Raw genomic sequence first — 24,541 nt, forward strand, 5'->3', positions numbered from 1 at the left:
GTGCAATCTGTATGTGCTGTTCCGTGATCTGGACAGGGGTCGTCCATAGCTGCTAAAGGTAATTCAGAGCTGCACAAAACAGCACAGGGATCGGGTTCATAGTGAAGGACGGTCTTGTCTGTGTCTCCAGGGGTGTGTCTGCAGACTGTGGAGAGTGAGGGCTACCCCTCGCCTGTAGTCATCCTGCCCTACATGAAACATGGAGACCTGCACAGCTATCTGCTCTACTCCAGACTGGGAGACTGCCCCGTGGTGAGTCTGATTACAAACAGTGATTACATAGAGGCTGGAGCATGCACGCACACACATGCATGCACGCACACGCACACACACACACACACACTGCACATGTTGGTCCAGATACTTATATGGAACACAAAAACATGCACACAAAAACACACACACTGCACACGTTTGTCCACACACATATGCAACACAAAAACATGTACACACTGCTCGTTTGTCCACACACTTATATGCAACACAAAAACACACACTGCTCGTTTGTCCACACACTTATATGCAGCACAAAAATATACACACAAACACACACACTGCATGTTTGTCCACACTCTTATGTGCAACATAAAAACATGCACACAAACACACACACTGCATGTTTGTCCACACACTTATATGCAACACAAAAACAGGCACACACAAACACACACACTGCATGTTTGTCCACTCACTTATATGCAACATAAAAACATGCACACACACTGCACGTTTGTCCACACTTATATGCAACACAAAAACATGCACACACACTGCACGTTTGTCCACACACTTATATGCAACATAAAAACATGCACACACACTGCACGTTTGTCCACACACTTATATGCAACACAAAAACATGCACACACAAATATAAGCAGACAAACGCTCATTCACTGGCACACAAACACAGACAAACAATCTTGTGATGGGCACATGTTCACATACACACATACACCCTAACACATGCGTGCAAACACAAAAATGTGCGGATGCACCCACTTGCACGCACACACCATCATATAGTGGTTTAACGGGTCCACGGGTTTGTGCCACATCAGATGTGTGTCGGCAGACGGGGCCCAAAGGTTAACGTGGATGTAATTTACTCGGCATTAAGTCGCCCCACCCTTCGCTTTTGTTGTTGTTTTGCCAGTGTGTACTGTACAGTGAAAAGAGCGGATATATTTATCGCTTTGCTGTCAGCAGCGCAGCTTATAAATGGATGAAGCTGTTGTTTGGACGCGGGAACAGCTATACGCAATAAGTCCCCGAAGAGCTGTGCAGAGAAACACAAGTCTAATCAAAACAAGGTTCCTCCCCACAATGTTGAAATATGCTCCATTCAGGCTGACGCTCAAAAACCCCACGGCGGGGCAGAATACTATCCGTCCCAATGGAGCGCACTACGGCCTGTATCCTGGAACAGAGAAAAACACATAGTTGTACCGGCACCAGAGCGTTTTCCCCTCCGTGAGATTTGGGCCATTGGCTGCACGCCCTGACACAAAGGGGTTATATCGTCCTCTGCTGGGTGGAAAACAAATGACGGGTGTGCCGGTTGTGTCTCAACATGAACCTAATCCCTCTCTGGTGTTGTTCTGCAGTATCTTCCATCTCAGATGCTGGTGAAGTTCATGACCGACATTGCCCGAGGGATGGAGTACCTCAGCGGCAAGAACTTCATCCACAGGGACCTCGCCGCTCGCAACTGCATGTAGGCAGTCTCCACTTCTGTTTTTGTTTTGTTTCTCTTTGCTTTCTCAGTTCCTGTTTGTGTGTTCTCCATACCACTTTCTCACACTGTGTTTTAGTCCTTATATGTTCCGTCTGCAAATTCCCGTTTTTTTTTTTAACTCTTTCTTTTCCCTCTGGCTCGCAGGCTGAATGAGAACATGAACGTGTGCGTGGCCGACTTTGGCCTCTCCAAAAAGATCTACAACGGAGACTATTACCGACAGGGCCGGATCTCCAAGATGCCCGTCAAGTGGATTGCCATTGAAAGCTTAGCTGACCGCGTCTATACCACAAAGAGCGACGTGGTTAGTTCACCTGATCTATGTGTGTGTATGTGCGTGTCTCCCAGATAGCAAAATTGCTGTGGCCCGGACCCGTCCCACACCCGACTTTCATCTTTCTTTCATCCGGCCCACATACCGCATGGAATGATGGCACTTGGGTGGTCTGCTCCTGTTTGCCAGCTCTGGGCCAGAACCAAGCCATAGCAATGCTGCATGTGAAACATATTTGCCAAAGGTGGCCCATATTTGTTTTGTGATATTTGGGCCATATTCACCATTTACCACACGAGCCACTTCAGGGTCACATCCAGATTACATGTTGATTCGGCATATTTGGGCCATATTTGCTATTATACATGTGGGCCACTTCAGGCTCACATCCATTTTGTCAGGGCCAGAAGAAGGCCATCAGTGCCGCATCATTGCCTGAAGTGGCCCACACCCAGATGCTATCTGGGGTGTGTGTGTGTGCACAGTAGGGCATTTAGAGGATTTTTGTTCAGCTCCGATATCAATTTTATTCATAAGGTGAAGTTACCAATGTCTGTTTAATCCCTTCACCTGACTGTCAGTAAAAAAAAAAAAAAAAAAAAAGACCCCAAAATTTGAGCTGAGTTAGTTTTGTTGCAGCTGTCTGTGAAAAGTATACTGTTGGGGAGGGGGGGGGTAGCGGTCTATTCCGTTGCCTACCAACACGGGGATCGCCGGTTTGAATCCCCGTGTTACCTCCGGCTTGGTCAGGCATCCCTACAGACCCAATTGGTCGTGTCTGCGGGTGGGAAGCCAGACGTGGGTATGTGTCCTTGTCGCTACACTTAGAGCCTCCTCTGGTCAGTCGGGGCGCCTATTCCTCCCACGCGCTACGTCCCCCTGGCGAAACTCCTCACTGTCAGGTGAAAAGAAGCAGCTGGGGGCATGTGGTAGTCTGCCGCCCTCCCCGGATCGGCGGAGGGGGTGGAGCAGCAAGACCGGGACGGCTCGGGAGACTGGGGTAATTGGCCGGATACAACTGGGGAGAAAAAGGGGTGGGGGGGGTGGGGAAGTAAAAGGAAAATCACTGAAAATGATTGGAGGTCAATATGAACTGAGGATATTGGTGCATGGGTCCATACTCCTGTGGTTTTCCGTCTGTGGGTGTGGTGTTGTGTTGAACAGGAATGAGCTTTTAAAACGTACATATTTCATATTGTGTATACAGGTGATGAAGAATATGTTGTCACTTCATACATGAAGAGGGGTGTTGTGAAATCCTAAAGAAATATAGCCATGTTCTTTCCGTAGCCGGCGTTTGCTGAAGTGTGGATTTGTGTTTGAGTAATGTGTGGCAATGTGTGTGCAACTGACAGGAATTCAAAGCCCCTCTCTCCCTCTTTTCTTTTCTCTCTCTTTCTCTACCAGTGGTCATTTGGAGTAACTATGTGGGAGATAGCCACCCGTGGTCAGACGCCGTACCCGGGTGTGGAGAACAGCGAGATCTACGATTACCTGAGACAAGGCAACCGTCTCAAACAGCCGCCTGACTGTCTAGACTGCATGTGAGTGTCCTGACCCCCGCTGCGTTTTCCTCCCAACACGTCGCATTTTCATGGATGAAATGCACCAGGAAGAAATTACTTAATTGATTGACCGATTGATTTTTATTCTCCGTTCACTGTAGCTATGCCCTGATGTTCTCCTGCTGGCTCCTGAGTCCCAAGGATCGCCCGGGGTTCGAATCCCTCCGCTGCGAGCTGGAGAAGGCCCTTGAGGAGCTACCGGACCCCCAGGACCCGGATGAGATCCTCTACGTCAACATGGAGGAGTCTTCCTCCGAGCTTGGGGCCGTTGGGGGCCGCGAACCTGCCAGCAACTCCTCCCCTCTTTGCCTGAAGGGCCTGGACTCCGTCACCACGGTGGAGGTGCACCACCCTAACCGTTACGTCCTCTGTCCGCAGCACGAGACCAACCGTACCCTCTCTGACTCCCTGGAGAGCCTGGACATGCCCGTGTCATCCTCCACGGCCACGCTGCCCCTTCAGCCCTCCTGCTGCTCCACGCCCACCCTGACCACAGCCCCCACCCCGACCGTGGAGGTGCTGGAAGACAGGGAAGGAGGCGGCTCCAGGCGAGTACCCTGGCAGTGAGGACGCCACTCCCAAGACGAGACAGACTTAAGACTGGCCACGATCACTGTGACCGTGTGCCGCACCCCCCCACCCCAACACCACAACTACATCTCTCCTATTGGTACTAACTGTATCAGACTCAGAGCACCCCCTACCTACATTTTGCACAAATACACTCACTCACACCTGCAGACACACACATGGACATACACACGGATGCACTCACACACACATGCACGCACAAACACATATGTGTCTTAAAGGGAAACTATCATAATTTTCAACTTTTCAGTTATCTCTGCATATGTGCTGTAGGACTAACACTCGGCTATAATACTGTGCAGTTTTCTTAACCTTTATTTTACCAAGCTAATCACAAAGAACAGATTATTATTTACAATGGTGGCCTGGCAAGAGGCAGATAGTCTCTTGAGGTAAGGGGGAAAAGGAGTTAAAGGGACAAAAGTGCACACCCGGATAGGAAGATGCATGTCATACTGCAAAAAGCAATAATTAACAGCAGTAGACAGAGGATCAGAGAGAAAAAAAATACAACGAATATCTCGTGTGTCTCTCTGAAACGACGCTCCAATTTTACAGAAAAGAAATGGCTGCCAGTGACGTCACTGGTGGGCAATCTGTGAATGTGAAAACTACACTTAACTCCTCGATTTATGCCACCTACGGTCGGCTACACCGACAAAATAGACTGCATCGTTTGTGAAAATGTGAATAACAATATTATACACAGCCCTGTAGCAAATGTCACCGAACGCCACGTAAAGATGGCGATTCTTTCTGCACAATCCGGGGCGGCGTTTTCCAGACCCGCAGAGCACTGCTAGCCGCTATGGCTGCTAACGGAGTGTTAGCCCGCACTGCTAGCCGCTATGGCTGCTAACGGAGTGTTAGCCCGCACTGCTAGCTGTCATGGCTGCTAACGGAGTGTTAGCCCGCACTGCTAGCTGCTATGGCTACTAACGGAGTGTTAGCCCGCACTGCTAGCTGCTATGGCTGCTAACGGAGTGTTAGCCCGCACTGCTAGCTGTCATCGCCGCTAACGGAGTGTTAGCCCGCACTGCTAGCCGCTATGGCTGCTAACGGAGTGTTAGCCCGCACTGCTAGCTGTCATGGCTGCTAACGGAGTGTTAGCCCGCACTGCTAGCTGCTATGGCTGCTAACGGAGTGTTAGCCCGGACTGCAAGCCGCTATGGCTGCTAACGGAGTGTTAGCCCGCACTGCTAGCTGCTAACGGAGTGTTAGCCCTACACCAGAGATAACGTTGAAAGCGGTGATCGTTTCCCTTTAAGGTACTTTAGGGAAGTGAAGGAAAAGGGATTCTATTGTTCCTTAACCGCGTGTATCCTCTCAAACGAGCGCATAGCCATTGTGGGTGTAAAACTAACGGGTGACCGCCGCAGCAGGAGGGAGACCGTTACGGCCGAGCGTTCGGAGCACATGCGGCCGTTACCCGCATTCACTGCAGCGCAATCAGACAGAAAAACAAACCCCACCGCAACAACAGGACACCTCCGCCCGACTCCCCGAATCTCCGCCGCTTGTTAAAGCTGAAAAATAAAAAATGAAAAAGACGTTTCCGTAAAGCCAGCTCAGACACTGCCGCACCGCGCTCGCTCACCTGCCGAGCGGCGAACAAACTCTCAGGAGCTCGAACTGTTTCCTACGAGTTCAGCACAAAACGTGAACGCACGCACCCACGCACGCATGCGCACACACACACTTCCTGTAAGCGCAGGATCACCACGAGGTGGCCTCAGCCACCCGAATCCCCACTTCTGCATCGCTTTAGAGGTGTAGGCTTCCTTAAAGATCCAGTTCAATGATTTTGATTCGGTCAGAAAAGCTTCATCACGGATTACTGTAAACTACTAATAAGACACGTTAACCCCTAGCTAGCGGAGTCCAACCCTTTAGCCGAGCGGTTAGTGATGTCGCCTTGTGGTGCAGTACACACCGTATCGAATCCCGCACCGGGCAAGAAAATAACCGGTTACGTTATTAACTATTATTTGATTTTTTTTCTAACTGTTGTAGCCGGGTTGCAAGACTGTCGATAGCTGGCTAACATGCACGACGTTGCTAGGCGACTTTCCCAAAACAGACCAGACCACCTGACAGACTGCTGATGACAATTCAATTGACTGGCCTAATCAAATCAGGGTTTTATTGCCTGAGGCAGATTGGTTTTCTGAAACGGTTTAATTGTGCTGACAGCCCGGAGGCTAACGTAGTTTATGGAGAAACTTTAGTTGTATTTTCAAAACAGCAGCAGCTCCAATATTTTTGGTGACTTCTAAATTGATTAACGACCCTTAAAAAAGCGCAGAAGATGATTTTCATTGGACCGGATCTTCAAAAATTCTGAAGGGACAAAGGGGACTTGAGAGATGGATAAACAGCAGCTTGTCCTCCGTTCGACGTTGCTGTCAGGAGAACACAACACTGATCATGGCACACTTCCTTCCTCCAGCAGACTCCTAGAAATAAGTTAGTAGCATCCGGTCCAGGGGTCCTACTTCTAAATGAATGGACTATGACATGATATAAGGAGATATGCACCGTCCCTTTAGGCTAATTACATTTTTATGGAAGTCACTCTACTGACTACAGGGGGGGATTTGGGTTATTTTGTGGGCCAGCCCTTCACAACTTCCTGCTTTTTTCACAACTCAGGAAGATTAGACTCGGTTCAACAAGGAAAGAAGTACAGTACCAATCAAGTCTGGTGGCATTCACAGGGAACAGAGGACAAAGACTGGGTAATCTTGAGGGGTAAGGACAGACTTGCCGGGAGAGTTTTGGCATGCCGGTGTTACCCAAAGCTGTTCAGTATGTGGGATGCTCTTTACACCCCAGCTCTCCGACGATGTTGTGGCTCAAGCACAGTATTATTATGTGTTTTGCTCCTATGAATTTTGTTTCATTGCTGTTTAATTGCATCCATACACCTTTTGCACTAATGGTATCGTGTTTTGTTTTTGTTCTTTTTTCTACCATGTATGTTTATATTTGCTTGGTCTCCTGCGCGTTTTCATTTTATTTTCTAAATTGCTTTTTGTACATTCTTAGCTTGTTGGACATCTTGTGACGTTATCCACCAATACCAACATATATGTTCATAAAGGCCTCGCCTACGTGCCATTTTGGTCATGTTTAGACTGGAAGCAAATTCAACTGTTTGTCAAATCTGATCTTTGGGACGGATGCCCACATTGTTAATTGCAAGCGATCAGGTGGGATTTGTGTGTTCAGACATCATTCATCCGTCTTCACTGGTCACTGTGGTAAAAATGTAGGCACGCACTGTAAGTATGCTAACCAGAACCAAAACAGTGGTAGGCCATGAGGAATGGAGATGTCCTCTCACTCCTCATGCCATGGAACCGTCTTGTGGCGGTGCAGAACTCCTCCGTCATACCAGACGGCATCAGCGATGGAGGAGGTTGATGTATATGCAGCCATTTTTTATGCTGCAGTCACACCAGAAAGGACACTGGCTTCTGATTTGAGCAGCCAGACTAAGACGCGTCTAGAAATTCGATTCGAATCACACAAACCATCTATGAACGTGGTTTTAAAAGTGATTTGTAAAAATCACTTCAGTGTTTTTGTTTTGTTTTTTTTGCGTCTGATTCCAATCTGGATATGCTAAAAATGAGATCTGAGCTGGCAGTCTGAACATGGACAAGTAAGGCCTGGTTACAGTACAAGAAGGACACTGTGGACTGTTTTTCCGTTGCTGAGCAAGAGGGAGACTCAGAAACATGACTAAACCTCTGTATGGATGACTTCATCCTGCCTCTGTGCCTTCCCTTCACACAGGGATATTTTGGTTTCCAGAGGTTACGCACTGTAAATAGACATTTATTAGCGTTGGAAAGTGGACAGAGTTGGAAGGCAATGACTTTAAGGAGAACGTTAAGGGAAAACAAAACCAACAACCTTCTTCTTTCAGAACATTCACACACTGCAACTTTGCATCACACGTGCACTTATTTTTTTTTTTTTATTTTTTTTTTTGTACTTTACTTTTATTGGCCTAGATTTAAGCATTTCTCATTGGGATGGACTTGACCATACTCCAGCACACTTTTTGGGGAGAAAACAAAATTGGGTTAAGTCAAGTGATACGTGGCTTGTCTGGATTAAGGGTACTTTACCTATCAAAGTGAACATAGTGGTATTTTTCTAGAACTACTGCATTACTGAAATGCTATGAGACAGCTAGCGTACATCTCCGGCTTTACCTCTGGTACTGTATATATCCAAATCTTGGTCCTGTATTGTGTGTGAAACACAGAAACTGAGGCTCAGCCACTCCATACCTATATCTGACTAGGTCTCGTGCAAAAACAAAAAGTAAAGGGTACGAAGCTGTGTGAATGGAATGTACATTTTTATCATTAAAAATACAAAGTTAATCTTCTTGGTAGTTTACAGTTTATACTGAAATTCCCTCCATGATTATTTTCTTTTAGCTCAGCTTTATCCTTACGTGTCATTATATTTTTTACACTCCAGCACTAAAAGGTGCCTTCAGAGAGCCATTATTATGCATTAAAGTTCATTAGTGTTTGGTTTTGGCCTACTTTAGTTTTATACATAGTATGTTGAACTGGGAGGAGACCGTGCCGTGATTACATTCATACGGTCACTGCCCCGATTTGTAAACCGAATATTTTTTATACCTTTTGTATATGAAATAAATGTGTTTCCCGAATGTGTTCTCCCCCTGTGCTTCTCCGCAACCTTCCTCAATTCTCAAACACAACTTACACGCAGATATGACACCGGGTCATTTATTGATTCAGAATGACATGTTGTGGACAATTCAGCAGCCTGACGATGAGGTAAATTCTTATCTAGTGGTGACTTAAGCAGGTCGACAAGGGACAAGAAGGTAGAACAGCAGCAGCAGAGCCAGGGATCAACAGGACGTTCCGAAGAGACCGAGCTCTGAAATGATCTGCTCTACCTGAACATCTGGTCTACTGTGTGAACTAACAAATGACTACGAAACCCCCCCAAAGAACCCCAGTTGCCTGTTGTCTTAATAGTGGATGTAGGAGATCTGCACATCCCCCTCGATTTCCAGCTTGTCGATCTGGGTGAAAGGCTGGAAGCGGTGGAAGAAGTCAAACATGTGCTGGCCATTCACAAACACCTTGAACCTCTGGTTCCCGCAGCGAACGGACATCTGAGAGGGCAAGGAAAGAGATGGCCAGCTTTATTATAAAGCAAAAAGATCACATTATAAAAAACAAATAAATATGACTTGAATAGCAAAAATTAAAATAAATGTCTGCCTAATAATAATGATAACAAACATAGCACATGTTGAAATCAGTTTAAAAAGCACTTTGATGATAAAAAACATCAAATTCACAAACAGAACCAGTAAAAAGAGCAGTATAAAAATGAGGAACTGTTGCCAAGATAAAAAAAAAAGCACATAACAGATATCACCCCATTTTGAATAATAGGTAGTGATTTTTAAAGATGATGGCAAAATCCTGATCCAGCTAAACAAACATTAGACTAGTATTTCCCAAATTGTGGGCAACGGCCCACTAGTGGTCTTAAATGTTATTGCAGATGGGCTGCTAGTTTTTTGTTTTTTTGACTATGACTCACTGTTCTCCATTGAAAACCAGTTTTTCCAAGTGATTTTCAATTGAATACTTGTGCCTGTTGATATAATAAAAATGAACCAGGCCAGATTACGCTCATGTCTCGATCGTACAGCAGTGTTGAAAGGAGCTGGTGGGCTGCTGACTTTGTCCTGGTTGCTGAGTGGGCCACGGGACTCTTACATTCAGGAATTGGCTCAAATATAGCAGAAATGGGGATGGCCTTACGTCAAAGTACTGCCCCTCCATGAAAGGGTTGAAGCCCAGCTCTCTCTCCTCCGGACCCCAGCTGCCTCTGGTCATGCTGTTTCTCACCACCACCCCCTCCCTCACCCTGGGGTTAATGTGAAAGGCAATTTCCCTGGACCTGCTCACCATGAAGTTGATACTCATCCTGCAGCATGGAGACGGGAGGAGGTGGGAGAGAGTGAGATGTCCAAACACACGGCACAAAAGGTCAATTCAAATGTACATGTTAAGTCAGCTCAAGACAGGTTTTGTGGTTTTTGAAGTGAGTTTGCAGGTATTAAATCTGACATGGTGTGATGCTGCTCACGTAGTAAACAAAAGGGACATCATCATATTCTTCATTCAAGCATGAAGGTTAAGATGATATGAGACTAAGATGATGGCTAATGATATACGCGCGCACACACACACACACACACACACACACACAAGGACACACAGACAAACGCACAACCACACACCTGTCTGCTCCATAGGGCACCATACCCCTGATGATAATGGTCTTCTTTGGAAACATCCCACCTGGGATCATGTCGGAGTAAGGGACTGGCTTCAAATCAGCAAAAACAAAACAAAACAACCACAACACAAGTCAGTTAATTAGGTATGGACCTGACAGGACTGAACACATTTTCATTTTATCTAATCTTTACCAAAACACACCGACTTATGATAAGATGACTCATCTCTAGCAACTCATTTACTGCTTCCTCATCTTCCTCATCTGTTTGATTCTGTGCAGCACATAAAACATGAGAGAGCGATCAAGACACTGTTTGTGGGTCGGTGTACGTTACTTACAGGATTGTATACCGGTTGCTCACCCATGCCCTGTAATAACAGATCAACAGCAGTGAAATAGTAAAAGTTAAATAATCTACAAGGTGTAAATGAGCATCTTATGTGGAGTCTTGTAAATCTTTTATCAGTCTCACCGGCAGGTTTCCTCCGGGGTATCCCATCCCACCTCCTCCCTACAGGAGGAAAAACGTCAGTCAGTTTCAGAGGTGGAATGAAGCGGTCCAGTGGATACCTGACATACTGGTTTACATGTGAACACAAATAGTTTAGTTTAATTCAGTTTAGTTCATATGGACTTATAAAAGTGACTCTCCCCAAACAGGTCAAAGAGTCACACAGAAATTAAAGATGAAAAACAAGGACAGTGACACACAACACCCTGCTCAGAAACCCCATCTGAAACCATTGGAACACACCGGATGGCTTTCAATAGAGGAAACCACCAAAATCATCAGGTTTTAATGTGTTCTGGACACGGATCTAATGGTTTTAATGGTTCCCACCAGAAACCGGTAACCTGGTCCTGATGGTTTCTTATAGACCACAACATGCTTTGACGGTTTCCATTTGACATTACAGACTATTATAACCTATCAAACATAATTTTACCTCCAAAGAAAACCATTAAACCATCAATACACACTAATGTTTTTTGCTGTTTTAGATATAGATACTATACACTTGGCACAAAAAGTAAGTAAATTTGTGTTTGGTAGATTATTTCTTTGTTGTAACAATGCTTCTTAGCAATAAATCTTATATCAGGCAGCTGATTGTCAGCACCTGGGGTACCAAAAGCTCAAAACAAGAGTCAATAGTAACAGCAAAATAAACTGTTTGGCATTGGCAGAGAAGATTTGGTAAATTTTTCATGGGCGCAACCCAAATACTCAGCTCTGCTGCTCATCCCACAAATGCATGTTCCTTACAAATGTGGCGCCATTTAAAAGGGAAATAAACAGGCTGTCCAACGGTATAAGATTTATTGCCAAGAAGCATTGTTACAACAAAGAAATAATCTACCAAACACAAATTTCCTTACTTTTTGTGCCAAGTATATATATATTCCATCCATTATCCAAGCTGCTTATCTGAATTCAGGTTGCGGGCATGCTGCAGCCTATCCCAGCAGTCATTGGGCGGCAGGTGGGGAGACACCCAGGACAGGCCACCAGTCAATCACAGGGGCATATAAATATGTGTGTGTGTGTGTGTGTGTATATATATATTGTTCCACATACTTATCTTATTCCATTTAAGATAATGTTTTTCTTGCACATGCAACTGTACCAACAATGCCAAGCTAAATTCTCAGTACATGTAATGCGTATGGGAAGAAAAGAATTTCTGATTGTGAATATGCTGTACGTACCCCCATACCACCTCCAATGCCCCCAGGGTATCCACCCTGTGAAGAAGAAGAAGAAAAAAAGAGATTCTTAGCACATGGTTAGCATGGTTAGCATAGGCACTGAGGAAATTCAGAGAGCGAAACCTCCAGGGTCAATCTTACCCACATGCACTGGCGTACCATAAATTACTTGATAAGGTTTGTTAAATCCATCTGGCGAGCTCTCGCCTTCAATGCTGAGAATCACTAGTCCAGCCTGTCCTGGGACACATGGCTTCTCACATAGGGGCGCCCCCCCCCCACACTTTTCTCCCCAATTGTATCCGGCCATTTACCCCACTCTTCCGAGCTTTTCCGGTTGCTGCTCCACCCCCTCTACCAATCCGGGAAGGGCTGCAGACTACCACATGCCTCCTCCGATACATGTGGAGTCACCAGCCGCTTCTTTTCACCTGACAGTGAGGAGTTTCACCAGGGGAACGTAGCGCGTGGGAGGATCACGCTATTCCCCCCAGGTCCCCCCCCCCCCAAACAAGCGCCCCGACCGACTGGAGGAGGCACTAGTGCAGCGACCAGGACACATACCCACATCCGGCTTCCCACCCACAGACACGGCCAATTGTGTCTGTAAGGACGCCCGACCAATACGGTACTCTAGTACCCTTTGATTTCTGCAATCGGTTAGCAAGTATCATTCAACACTAAATTCAAATTATGTGCAGCACACTGCATATATACAGCATTTGGCTCTTTATCGAAGATGCGTCTCTGCACACCAGAATAAATGGCACTCATAACACCGGCTCCGTCATGTCCTTGCCCTCTGCACTTCTTAAGTGACGGTCCCTTACTCTCGATCAGTTCACGGATGTTTGCTTCGAGCCCTTCTGCAGACTGATCCGAGATGCTCTGCAACCCAGAAAACCCTCATTAACTTCAGCTGTGGTGGCGTTATCGTTGTCGTCTTTGCGAATTGTGACATAGCTGAAAACTTGACTGAGCTGATCGGTTTTACTTAAACCCTGAGTAGCGTCCGTTATGACTGAATAAAACCCGGCTTCCTTTATTTCAGAAGCAACACGGTGAGAACACGACAATTAATTTGTTTGGGATTGAAAGGCTTAAATGATTCATGTTGCTTGCTTTCTCTAGTAACTCCCGCAAAATGGGATCACCTCGAGCCAGCAATTCTATTACTGACAAGAAGTTCCCATTTTTGAGCTCACCCACTTTCTCATGACGCCCCCAAACACTTCGGTCCAAAAACCAACTTGACTTTTGTATTCAAGTTCTAGTACACTACCCACTGTATGGTCATTTTTCCATGATGTGTCAAATGCCACACATGCCGCAAGATGGGCACAGGATGATGTGTGTTTCTTGATTTTGCCAGATCGCCCTTGCCAGTCATTTATCCCTACTGTCCAGGAGAGCTGGTGGGAGGGACATGGCTCACAATACACACAGTCCATCTTCACAGGACAGCATGGCCATTTACGAGGGACCTTACAACCAGACTTAGCCCGTCTGAAATAACAGAAGCACCTGCCACTTTTACCCCTGGGACAGGGTCCCTCAGGTTTGTCCATCATTTTCTGCGTGTGATTTGTTACCTCCTCTTGACTACCATCACCAGGCTCAGTCTCCATGTCGACCCGTTGACCGGGGGGGGGGGGGTTGTGCAGCTAGTAGCATTAGCCTCCGTGTTGCTAACAACAGGTGCACCTGCGTTTGTCCCGGTGCTATCTGCACTGGCATCCCCTGCATTTGTAATCGCCGTCGCAGCCATAAATACTGAGGATATATTTGGTAGTTTTGCTTTACCCCCCCCCCCCCCGTTCCTCGTTTCGCCATTTTTGTGCTCCACCAGGATATTTTCGCTTGCTGGTTTTGAATTGCTGCTGCAGAATCGCCTTTTCGCAGCCAATGTTTCACGTGGCACATACACAAGGTTCAAGTTCAAAATCACTGGGGCAATTGTGATTGGATAACACAGGCTACTATCTTTTTAAAATGTATTCATTGTAAAACAATTTTAAGGTTGGAAGCACAATAAAAGTTTGCTTCCTGGCTTTTTTATTTAAAAAAAAAACAAAGATGTTATTTTTTTTATATCCAATTTGGGGGGGGGGGCACAGTGCATGCCTCGCGGGCCCCTCCCCCACGCCTCTGCCTCCTCCCATGCTGCCTGAGTATCCTCCCTAAATGTTGGCGAGCGCAGGAGGTTAAAAGTTTAACACAATCCTGACTTTTCATGATATTGACCTGTGTTTTGCAGATGAACTGCCGACTTAGACAAGAAAACATCCAGAAGAATAACATACCCCAACGCCACCTCCTGGATATCCTCCCTGTTGGAAGTGGAAAACATGTTAAATGGCACATTCAACCAATCAACCAATCAATTAGTTGCTCATTCCATCCATTAATTAACTCAAGGTGCGATGTGTAATTCCATTTAAACTCTGATCTCTGTTGTACATCCATGTGGACAACAAAACAAATTAAATCAAAACAAGTAAAACCAACTCAAATAGATAACCCAGCTGCTCCAGCTTCTGAGTTGTTGAATGCAGAAACGCAGGTAGTTGGGGGGGGGGGGGGGGCTGCAAGGGGTTTACTGTGTGTCATTAAACACAATTTAGCAACCTCTGATAATAATAATAATTACTAATAATAATGTGACCCAGGAAATGCTACACATCACATCTTTAACCACAAAACTTAAGCCTAAAGAAAGCATACTTACCCCCATACCACCTCCCACACCACCTCCCATGCCACCCTAAACAAAAAAAGAAAGTCATTACAGGGATGTTAAAGTGCATATTAGATTTGTTGTGATGTTTTCTGCCTCTCTTTCTCTTCATCTTCCTCTTAGTTCTCTCCTTCTCTCTCTTCACATTTCTCTCTTTCTCTCTCAATCTATCTTACTCCATTCACATCATTTTGTACCCTCCATCCTGTCCCTGGGAGAAACCTACTCATTCCACCTTGAGCACCCTGACAGGAAGGCAAAAGCCATTATTGAGCGACGACGCCTGCCGTATGATCCAAACCTCTGTGATACTGGGCTACACAAATAAAACTGACTTGACTTGACTTGCTCTTGAATTTCACCGCACTTTTTAAAGCGCTAAGTAATGAGTCTTACCCCTATGACATTTATCGTCTGGATCAAAACCTCCCCAGCGATGTGCAGCCCACACACCCGTTCCATGGGTAGACGATGTGGGAACGTGTAGAAATCTCGTCCATTGACCTTGATCTGAAATAACCGATAATAATAATAAAATAATCTTGACAATAAAACATTTACAAATTGTTGTAAAATTAAAAACAAAAATAACACATCAACACATAAATGCAGTTAAAAATAAAGTAATGGCGTCCGAGTGGCGTGGCGGTCTATTCCGTTGCCTACCAACACAGGGAGTCAGTTCAAATTGTCAGTTCAAATCCCCGTGTTACCTCCGGCTTGGTCGGGCGTCCCTACAGACACAATTGGCCGTGTCCACAGGTGGGAAGCCGAATGTGGGTATGTGTCCTGGTCGCTGCACTAGCGCCTCCTCTGGTTGGTCGGGGCGCGTGTTCGAGGGGGGGATAGCATGATCCTCCCATGTGCTACGTCCCCCTGGTGAAACTCCTCACTGTCAGGTGAAAAGAAGCAGCTGGCGACTCCACATGTATCGGAGGAGGCATGTGGTAGTCTGCAGCCCTCCCCGGATCAGCAGAGCGGGTGGAGCAGTGACTGGGACAGCTTGGGAACGTGGGCTAATTGGCCGGACACAATTGGGGAGAAAAGGGGGGGGGGGAATAAATAAATAAAAATAAAGTAATGACGTGTTGCTAACTCTTCTGACGCTAGTCGTGGCTGAGAGGAAACTGAAATTCAGGAACTGTACTAGACAACCAATACTAAACACAAGCAGTAGTACCACAGTACCAAGAGTCAAAGCAAACTTTCAGTTCCCAGTATCTTGAGGTAAAGGGAAACTCTGTTGTGTTTTTAATCTCGGTCCTATTTTGCTACCGTTAAGAGTCAAACTGAGCAATGGGTCTCAGATCCTTCTAAACTGATCCAGTATTGAGCAAGCTAGCATTAGCCGGCTATTGCCCACCAATCCACAGTGTAATCCTTCACAACATGACGTCAACTAAAAGAGCTCTTTTTCGGCACCAACCAGCTCAAAATGTTATGAAAGGAGTCTAATTAACTTATCAATCATGGAAATATCCATCCATCCATTATCTGAACTGCTTATCCTGCTCTCAGGGTCGTGGGGATGCTGGAGCCTATCCCAGCAGTCATTGGGTGGCAGGAGGGGAAATATGGAAATATATTGATATCAATCCGTTTCTTATCTGGAGCATTAAGTCTCTAACCTCGCGAGAAGTGATTTGGTACAGGAATACAAGTCCCTAATACAATACAATACAATACAACACAACACATGTACAAATACAAGTGTGAGAGAGTTGGGAGATGGGCGGGAAAGAAAATGTAATGTCTCACCCGGTAGCCCTGGCCTGTGGCCTGTATGACCACCTCGAAGGCCTTGCCCTTGCTGAAAGGCATGTCATGGGTGCTGTCCTCCGACTCCCAGGAGCCGTTCTGTTTAGTGTTGAAGACCACCTTGTCCCAGCCGTCAAAGCGCGGGTTGAAGTGGAGAGCAACGTCGCCGTCCTCAGTCTGTCCACAAGTCAGGTTGATGTGGAACCTGTGAGGAAAAACAACCTGAGAACCAGGGCTTCAAACACTGACAATGTTTCAGAGATGTAGAATTTTAGTTTAGTTGGGTTTATTTTAGTTCAGCCTAGCTTACTTTAGTTTAGTTTCACTTTGGTTTAGCTTAGTTTATCTGAGTTTAGTGAAGCTTGGCTTAGTTTAGTTGAATTTAGTTTCACTTTGATAGTTTCACTTCAGTTCTGGCTTAGTTTAGTGTAGTATTGCTCAGTTTAGCTTTGTATAGTTTAATTTTGAGTCCATCCATCCATCCATTATCCAAACCGCTTATCCTGCTCTCAGAGTCACGGGGATGCTGGAGCCTATCCCAGCAGTCACTGGGCGGCAGGCCATCACAGGGCAGTTATGTTCCCTTGGAGCTACACCCAGCAGATCATGGGTCCCAGTCCGTTCCAGCTGCCAAGCTTGCAAGCACTACATGGCTGACTGGACCAGCTTTCTTGACCAAGCCAGTAAGTTCAGAGGTCAAAACTGCAGATGAGATGACATTTGACCTCGTAGATCCAGATTCTGATGCTGAGATTCGTTCCATGGTGATATCCCTCACCACACAAATTACTGAAGACAAGCTGGGCTCAAAGAGGTTAGAAAATTTTCTAATTGGAGCTCACTCACTAAAACTGTGGCCCGCTTTTGAGTAGTTTAGTTTTTTTCCTTTTAAGTTTCATTTAGTTTACATGGTCCACAATCTTTCAGTTTAGTTTAGAAACTCCTGTACGTTTCCGCTTCTGGTGTGGGAAGATGGCGGCACAAATTCACATTTGCAGTGGCCTCACCCAGTACCGTCCATGCAGTGTCTTTGTCCACATCTGCATCTAAGTTTGTATTCGTTTGATGGCTGGAAGAGCTGGCGCTGGATCGGCTGGGAGAGCTTGGGCCCAGGGACCACGGCCCTGCCTGGAGCTGTGCCTGAAGATGTAACACCGAGGACAGTCTGACAGGACGCGGAAGCGGGGCAGGCTAAGCTAACTGCTAGCCCATGCAGACTGGCAGTTGCGATAACACCGAGGGTGGTCTGGTGGCGGCCATGCCAAGCCTTGACTGTGTTTTTAGTGTCATCCTGTGGCGTGTGGGGAGGGATGTCGAAGGTGTCTGGCTGGGAGAGCTAGCACTGGATTGGCTGAAGGAGCTCGGTCTGATGCATCCTGTGGACCCAAGGACCACAGCCCTGACCGGAGCTGCGCCTGAAGAGGAAACACCCAGGGTGGTCCGACAGGACGCGGAAGTGGGGCAGGCTAAGCTAACTGCTAACCCATGCCCAGGCGTTTGTTCCCTTGGACAGTGATTTTTGTTTGTTTAATTGAGAAATATGTGTTAGTTTGGACACATGTGTTCTTGTAGTTCTTGTATTTTTTGGATATGTGTTTTTGTCTTTGTGTTGTACTGCTGTGGGCTGGGGGAAATGATGTGTCGTTTCATTTCATGTGCACAAGTGCATGAAATGAAATGACAAAGTGTTTCTGATTTCAGTGCTCCTCTCTCTCTCTCTCCATCCTTCATTTCCTTTCTGTCTGTGCTGTTACATTTAAACCCCCCCAAAATATTTTGTCAAAAATAAAAAGAAAAGGTTTATCTAGAGATGAAAACATTAGAGGTCAAATAACTGTCACTCTTATCTTTTCTCTTTCTCTGAAACCTCATCTTTTTAGGCGTCTCACGTCAACCTAACTATACACTGAATAATTTCACCTGTCTTCTTCTTCTGTATTTTTTTTTTTGTTGCTTGCACGTCACATGATCATTGCGTGGCCACAGGAGTTTTCAGGGCACTAGTCTAGGCTCTTTTAAATTTTGGGTTGGTTTGTAACAGAGGTGATCTCCAGTATCGAAAGCTGTTCTGGAGACTCACCCTGGTGCCAGCCAAACACACAGACTCTAACATGCTTCAACGCGGACATTTAAAACCATCTCACAGTCCAGCGGTTAAAAAGATATGAAAGGATTCAGTCCGATGGAGTTTATATTTACTTTACCCGCTAATGCTTTGTAAAGGCAAACAGTACCCTGGGCAAGACATCTCTCAATGAATGGAAAAGAGGAAGGAGGGATGACTGATGACAGCGGATGTGTGTTTTGCTGACAGTCACATTGAGGCTAGAAGTTAAAGAGAAGCCTACCCCGCCCTGCATGGGATTACACAAGGTGTACCCTTGGTGTGAAGACAGTGTCAAAAGGTTATGTGGAGAGGCAAACAACGTCCGGGGGCACATTAATCACAGCCAGATAATGTTAACCCATTACCCACTACCAGCCGTAGCAGTAAGCTCCAGGTTCTCCATCACTGGTGGGCCAAATGAACGAACGAACCATGTTTTCATAAATAGTTTTCGAGTGAGATACTTACCGAGTCTCGAGTGGCACTTCCTGAATAAACTGAGTCGACCTGTTAAACTGCTTCATTAACATTTACATTTAAATTTACTCGTTTAACAGACACATTAACCCAAGGTGATTTACGAGAGTCAGCCATTTTCAGATAACTTTGAGTGTTACCAGCTGGCTTCATACAGCAATACATAGTAATCACATCCTAGTAGTACGATATGTAACAGTACTAGTAGTAGTATATTTGCTACATAGTAATCACATCCTAGTAGTACTAGTAGTAGTAGTACTAATAGTAGTATATTTGCTACGTAGTAATCATATCCTAGTAGTACTATATGTAGTAGTAGTATATTTGCTACATAGTTATCATATCCTAGTAGTACTATATGAATTAGTAGCAGCAGTATATATGCTACATAGTAAACATATCCTGATAGTACTATATGAAGCAGTAGTAGTATATTTGCTACATGGTAATAGTAGATTATATATAGTAGTAGCAGTAGTAGTAGTATATTTTCTACGTAGCCAAAACTGCACATTATAGATCATCAAGACGTAATGAATAGGAGAACCAAAGTACAAAGTAGATTTACAAAGTAGATTTACATTGCCACATATCATGTCTCTGGAGTGCAAAGGTGAAGCTAGAAATCTTGGTGTAATCATGGACAGTGATCTAAATTTAAGAGCCACATCAATCATCTCACAAGATCAGCCTTCTACCGTCTTAAAAACATTTCAAAACTAAGGGGCTTTCTATCAATATCAGACTGCGAGGAATTAATCCATGCTTTTATAACAAGTAGACTAGACTACTGCAGTGGACTATTCACCGGCCTCCCAAAATCAGTTGTGCACCAACTACAATTAATTCAAAATGCAGCAGCACGTGTGTTCTCACCAGAACTAAAAAGTATGAGCACATTACACCTGTTCTTAGATCTCTGCATTGGCTCCCCGTTAAAACTAGAATTGATTTTAAAATTCTTTTAATTGTATACAAAGCACTAAATGGCCTTGCACCACACTATATAAAAGACATGTTAATTTCTTATAAACCAGCAAGAACGCTCAGGTCCAGTGGCAGTGGTCTTTTAACCATCCCTCGTGCTAGGTCTAGAGCAGGGGAAGCTGCATTTTCTATTTACACCCCAAGTGGATGGAACGCCCTGTCTGAGGACCTGAGAGAGGCCCTCACACCGGACACATTTAAAAGCAGGTTAAAAACTTTACTCTTTAAAACAGCCTACAGCTAAATTCATAGTGTGTGTGTGTGTTTTATATATTTTGCTATTTTTATATATTCTGCTCTGTTGTTACTTTTAATTAATCAGTGTTTATGGCACTTTTATTTATTTTACTAACTCACAGTTTTAAACTTGTTTGTACTTTTCTAAAATTTGCCTGTACTTTATGGATTGATTGGAAATAATAATCATATCAGTAGCATATGAAGTAGTCGTAGTAGTATATTTGCTACATAGTAATCATATCCTAGTATTACTATATGACGTAGTAATAGTAGTATATTTGCTACATAGTAATCATATCCTAGTAGCATTATATGAAGTAGTAGTAGTATATTTGCTACATAGTAATCATATCCTAGTAGCATTATATGAAGTAGTAGTAGTATATTTGCTACATAGTAATCATATCCTGGTAGTACTATATGTGGTGGTAGTAGTAGTAGTAGTAGTAGTATATTTGCTACATAGTTATATCCTAGTAGTACTATGTGAAGTAGTAGTATATTTGTTTTTCAGTAACCATAACCTAGTAGTACTATATGAAGTAGAAGTAGTATTAGTACATTTGATAACATAGCCCAAACTGCACATTATAGATCATCAAGATGTAATGAACAGGAGAACCAAAGTACAAAGTAGATTTACATCGCCACATATCATCAGTATAACAGTTATATCTCGCCATCACAGCTTTACATGTCAAGTGCAGGTAGGAGGCCACAATTACACGCTGACAGCAGTAAAAGCCAACACCAGTGTTTGTGTCATATGACCCATGATGGCTGCACATTGTGCCGTTACACAGTCACAACTCTCCAAAGTAGTTCACAAAAGGGTAACAGTACAAATACCACTTGTAATATCATGAAACCTGCAATGTTTTGATATGACAGTTACTGAGTATTATTTCCAAGTATTCAAGTACTCTATCAATTAGCAGCTATTCTACCAAGACCATACTGATCGATTAAATGTGCTTTCTGCTGGATTACTGAACGGTCTGCATCAAGTCTGGCTGAGGACCCGTGGACTGGATGTACCAAAAAACAAAACAAAAACAAACAACAAAAATCTCAAAAGTTTGATTCAGTGTGACTAGGACCTCCCGATTCAACAGAACTGAACAATATCACACATAAAAAAAAAAAAAATATATATATATATATATACACACACATATATATATATACACATATACATATATACATACATACACACACACACACACATATATATATATATATATATATATATATATATATATATATATATAATAAAGAAAAGAAAAGAAAAAGGACAGCAGAAAAGTATGTTTAAATAGTGAAATGAGTTTTGGTTTAAAAGATGAAACCAGAATCATGTGTTTATCATCAGTGTGTTCAGTGAGTCCATGACCCACCTGCTCATGTCCTCAGGTAAGGATCCTTGGATGTAGATCGAGACCCCCTCCCTCAGGCCTCCAGAGATGGGCCCCCGGTAGGGAATGGTCTGTAAAAGACACACACGCACACACACACACACACACAAGGTCACAGTCTCTGCTAGTGTGATCATACTTGTTAATGAAATATATTCTTAGTCTGATTTTTACTCTGTAGTAGTAGTAGCAGTAGTAGCAGTAGTAGTACTTACAGGGCCATAGATGGGCTGATACCCGGGAGGAGCAACAAACATCGTGGCGGCCGACACAGAGATGAACGGGCGGACGATAGACAGGAGACTTCAGCCAGCAGGTCTGGAGATGATGTGATCTCCAGCGGACGCCTCGCTTTATACCAGATCCCACAGGGAGGGGCAGGGCCAGGGTACCGGTACTGAACCCAAGTCCACATCGCCATGCTTGCTTTGAATGTTTAAGCACACTGATGTGTGCTAACCTTCGGCCCAGAGCGAGGAGTGGCCCTTTTCAACAAAAGATGGATAAACAGGCACCTGTCAGTGTGTGTGTGTGTGTGTGTGTGTGTGTGTGTGTGTGTTCATGTAAATTAGCAAGGACTAAACAGTTTACAGGGGAAACCATTATCAGAGGCTTTTCCCTTAGTCTTTATATGCCCCCCCCCCATAGTCCCATCCTGATGAAGTCTCCCCCTCATGGTCCCACCCTGGTGAAGTCTCCCCCTCATAGTCCCATCCCGATGAAGTCTCCCCGTCATAGTCCCATCCCGGTGAAGTCTCCCCCTCATAGTCCCATCCTGGTGAAGTCTCCCCCTCATAGTCCCATCCCGGTGAAGTCTCCCCCTCATAGTCCCATCCTGGTGAAGTCTCCCCCTCATAGTCCCATCCCGATGAAGTCTCCCCCTCATAGTCCCATCCTGCTGAAGTCTCCCCCCCATAGTCCCATCCTGGTGAAGTCTCCCCCTCATAGTCCCATCCTGGTGAAGTCTCCCCCTCATAGTCCCATCCTGGTGAAGTCTCCCCCCCATAGTCCCATCCTGCTGAAGTCTCCCCCTCGTAGTCCCATCCCGGTGAAGTCTCCCCCTCATAGTCCCATCCCGATGAAGTCTCCCCCTCATAGTCCCACCCCGATGAAGTCTCCCCCTCATAGTCCCATCCCGGTGAAGTCTCCCCCTCATAGTCCCATCCCGATGAAGTCTCCCCCTCATAGTCCCATCCTGCTGAAGTCTCCCCCCCCATAGTCCCATCCTGGTGAAGTCTCCCCCTCATAGTCCCATCCTGGTGAAGTCTCCCCCTCATAGTCCCATCCTGGTGAAGTCTCCCCCCCATAGTCCCATCCTGCTGAAGTCTCCCCCTCATAGTCCCATCCCGATGAAGTCTCCCCCTCATAGTCCCACCCCGATGAAGTCTCCCCCTCATAGTCCCACCCCGGTGAAGTCTCCCCCTCATAGTCCCATCCTGGTGAAGTCTCCCCCTCATAGTCCCATCCCGGTGAAGTCTCCCCCTCATAGTCCCATCCTGGTGAAGTCTCCCCCCCATAGTCCCATCCTGCTGAAGTCTCCCCCTCGTAGTCCCATCCCGATGAAGTCTCCCCCTCATAGTCCCATCCCGATGAAGTCTCCCCCTCATAGTCCCACCCCGATGAAGTCTCCCCCTCATAGTCCCATCCCGGTGAAGTCTCCCCCTCATAGTCCCATCCCGATGAAGTCTCCCCCTCATAGTCCCATCCCGATGAAGTCTCCCCCTCACAGCCCCACCCTGCTGAACCTGACTTTTGATTAAGCAGGTACACAGAATGAATGAATAACAGTTTGAATTTCCATGCCAGCAGCAGGGCAACGAGAATCATTAAGCGGGGGGGGGGGGGCTTTTAGGGGCATCCGGCTGGCGTGGTGGTCTATTCCGTTGCCTACCAACAAGGGGATCGCCGGTTCTAATCCCTGTGTTACATTCGGCTTGGTCGGGCGTCCCTACAGGGGTGGGAAGCTGGATGTGGGTCTTTGTCCTGGTCGCTGCACTAGCGCCTCCTCTGGTTGAGCGGGGTGCCTGTTGGGAGGAGAGGGGGAACTGGGGGGGAATGGCGTGAACCTCCCACGCGCTACGTCCCCCTGGAGAAACCCCTCACTGTCAGGTGAAAAGAAGAGGCTGGTGACTCCGCCATCATCGGAGGAGGCATGTGGTAGTCTGCAGCCCTCCCCGGATCGGCAGAGGAGGTGGGGCAGCGACCGGGGCAGCTCGGAAGAGTGGGGTAATTGGCCAAGTACAATTAGGTGGAAAAAATCCTAAAAAAAGAAAAAAAGAAAAAGGGGGGGCTTTTGCAATGACGTCATCAGCATGTGTCTTACCCAAAACTAAACGGGTTGCGGGTGGGTACAGTATGAATCATCTGAATCCAGACAAGCTTGTCTACCTACATCAAACAGTGTTGCTCCAGTAACACAAATCAATCTTATCTACTGATCAACACCATTGTACACTAATGTGTTTGCATACATAGCTGTGTGCAGGCATGGCGCCAACAAGTGGATTATAAAGTAAAGCAATGCAAATATGTTATAGCCTAAACACGTCCAATGCACACACACACACGCACACGCACACGCACACACGCACACGCACACGCACACACACACACACACA

At 45.6% G+C, this 24,541-nt stretch overlaps 3 protein-coding genes across 3 annotated transcripts in view; 2 read left to right on the top strand and 1 right to left on the bottom strand.

Moving 5' to 3' along the window:
* Nucleotides 1–8,867, top strand: part of LOC130115648 (tyrosine-protein kinase receptor UFO-like) — a 57,577-nt gene extending 48,710 nt beyond the window's left edge. The window contains 5 exon segments of the mRNA XM_056283401.1: nt 131–252; nt 1,608–1,717; nt 1,883–2,042; nt 3,420–3,556; nt 3,679–8,867. Of these exon segments, the coding sequence (XP_056139376.1) occupies nt 131–252; nt 1,608–1,717; nt 1,883–2,042; nt 3,420–3,556; nt 3,679–4,144 (995 nt within the window). The 3' untranslated portion in view covers nt 4,145–8,867.
* Nucleotides 8,868–9,038: 171 nt separating this feature from the next.
* On the bottom strand, nt 9,039–22,180 carry LOC130115997 (galectin-4-like). Its single transcript, XM_056283898.1, has 11 exons — nt 22,139–22,180; nt 21,906–21,994; nt 16,695–16,899; nt 15,333–15,446; nt 14,503–14,529; nt 12,200–12,235; nt 10,962–11,000; nt 10,828–10,857; nt 10,488–10,576; nt 10,006–10,171; nt 9,039–9,344 (listed from the first exon to the last, which is right to left on the bottom strand). The coding sequence occupies exons 1-11, from the start codon at nt 22,178–22,180 to the stop codon at nt 9,198–9,200; spliced, it is 984 nt and encodes a 327-aa protein (XP_056139873.1). The 3' UTR covers nt 9,039–9,197.
* Nucleotides 22,181–22,581: 401 nt separating this feature from the next.
* LOC130115870 (uncharacterized) lies at nt 22,582–23,683 on the top strand. Its single transcript, XM_056283721.1, has 2 exons — nt 22,582–23,096; nt 23,143–23,683. Exons 1-2 carry the CDS (start codon nt 22,582–22,584, stop codon nt 23,681–23,683), a joined length of 1,056 nt encoding a protein of 351 aa, XP_056139696.1.
* Nucleotides 23,684–24,541: the final 858 nt, after the last annotated feature.

This window comes from Lampris incognitus, chromosome 7 (assembly GCF_029633865.1).
Source record: "Lampris incognitus isolate fLamInc1 chromosome 7, fLamInc1.hap2, whole genome shotgun sequence".
In the NCBI taxonomy this organism is placed as follows: domain Eukaryota; kingdom Metazoa; phylum Chordata; class Actinopteri; order Lampriformes; family Lampridae; genus Lampris; species Lampris incognitus.

Excerpts from the sequence above, each read along its gene's own strand:
- LOC130115997 (XM_056283898.1), bottom strand. The coding sequence starts at position 22,180 with ATGTTTGTTGCTCCTCCCGGGTATCAGCCCATCTATGGCCCT. Across the intron at positions 12,236-14,502 it reads ATCCAGGAGGTGGCGTTGGG|GGTGGATACCCTGGGGGCAT; the intron begins GTATGTTATTCT and ends TCTTCTTCACAG. Across the intron at positions 9,345-10,005 it reads TGGAGGGGCAGTACTTTGAC|ATGTCCGTTCGCTGCGGGAA; the intron begins GTAAGGCCATCC and ends TTGCCCTCTCAG.
- LOC130115870 (XM_056283721.1), top strand. The coding sequence starts at position 22,582 with ATGAAGTCTCCCCCTCATGGTCCCACCCTGGTGAAGTCTCCCCCTCAT. Across the intron at positions 23,097-23,142 it reads CATAGTCCCATCCCGATGAA|TCCCATCCTGGTGAAGTCTC; the intron begins GTCTCCCCCTCA and ends CCCCCCCCATAG.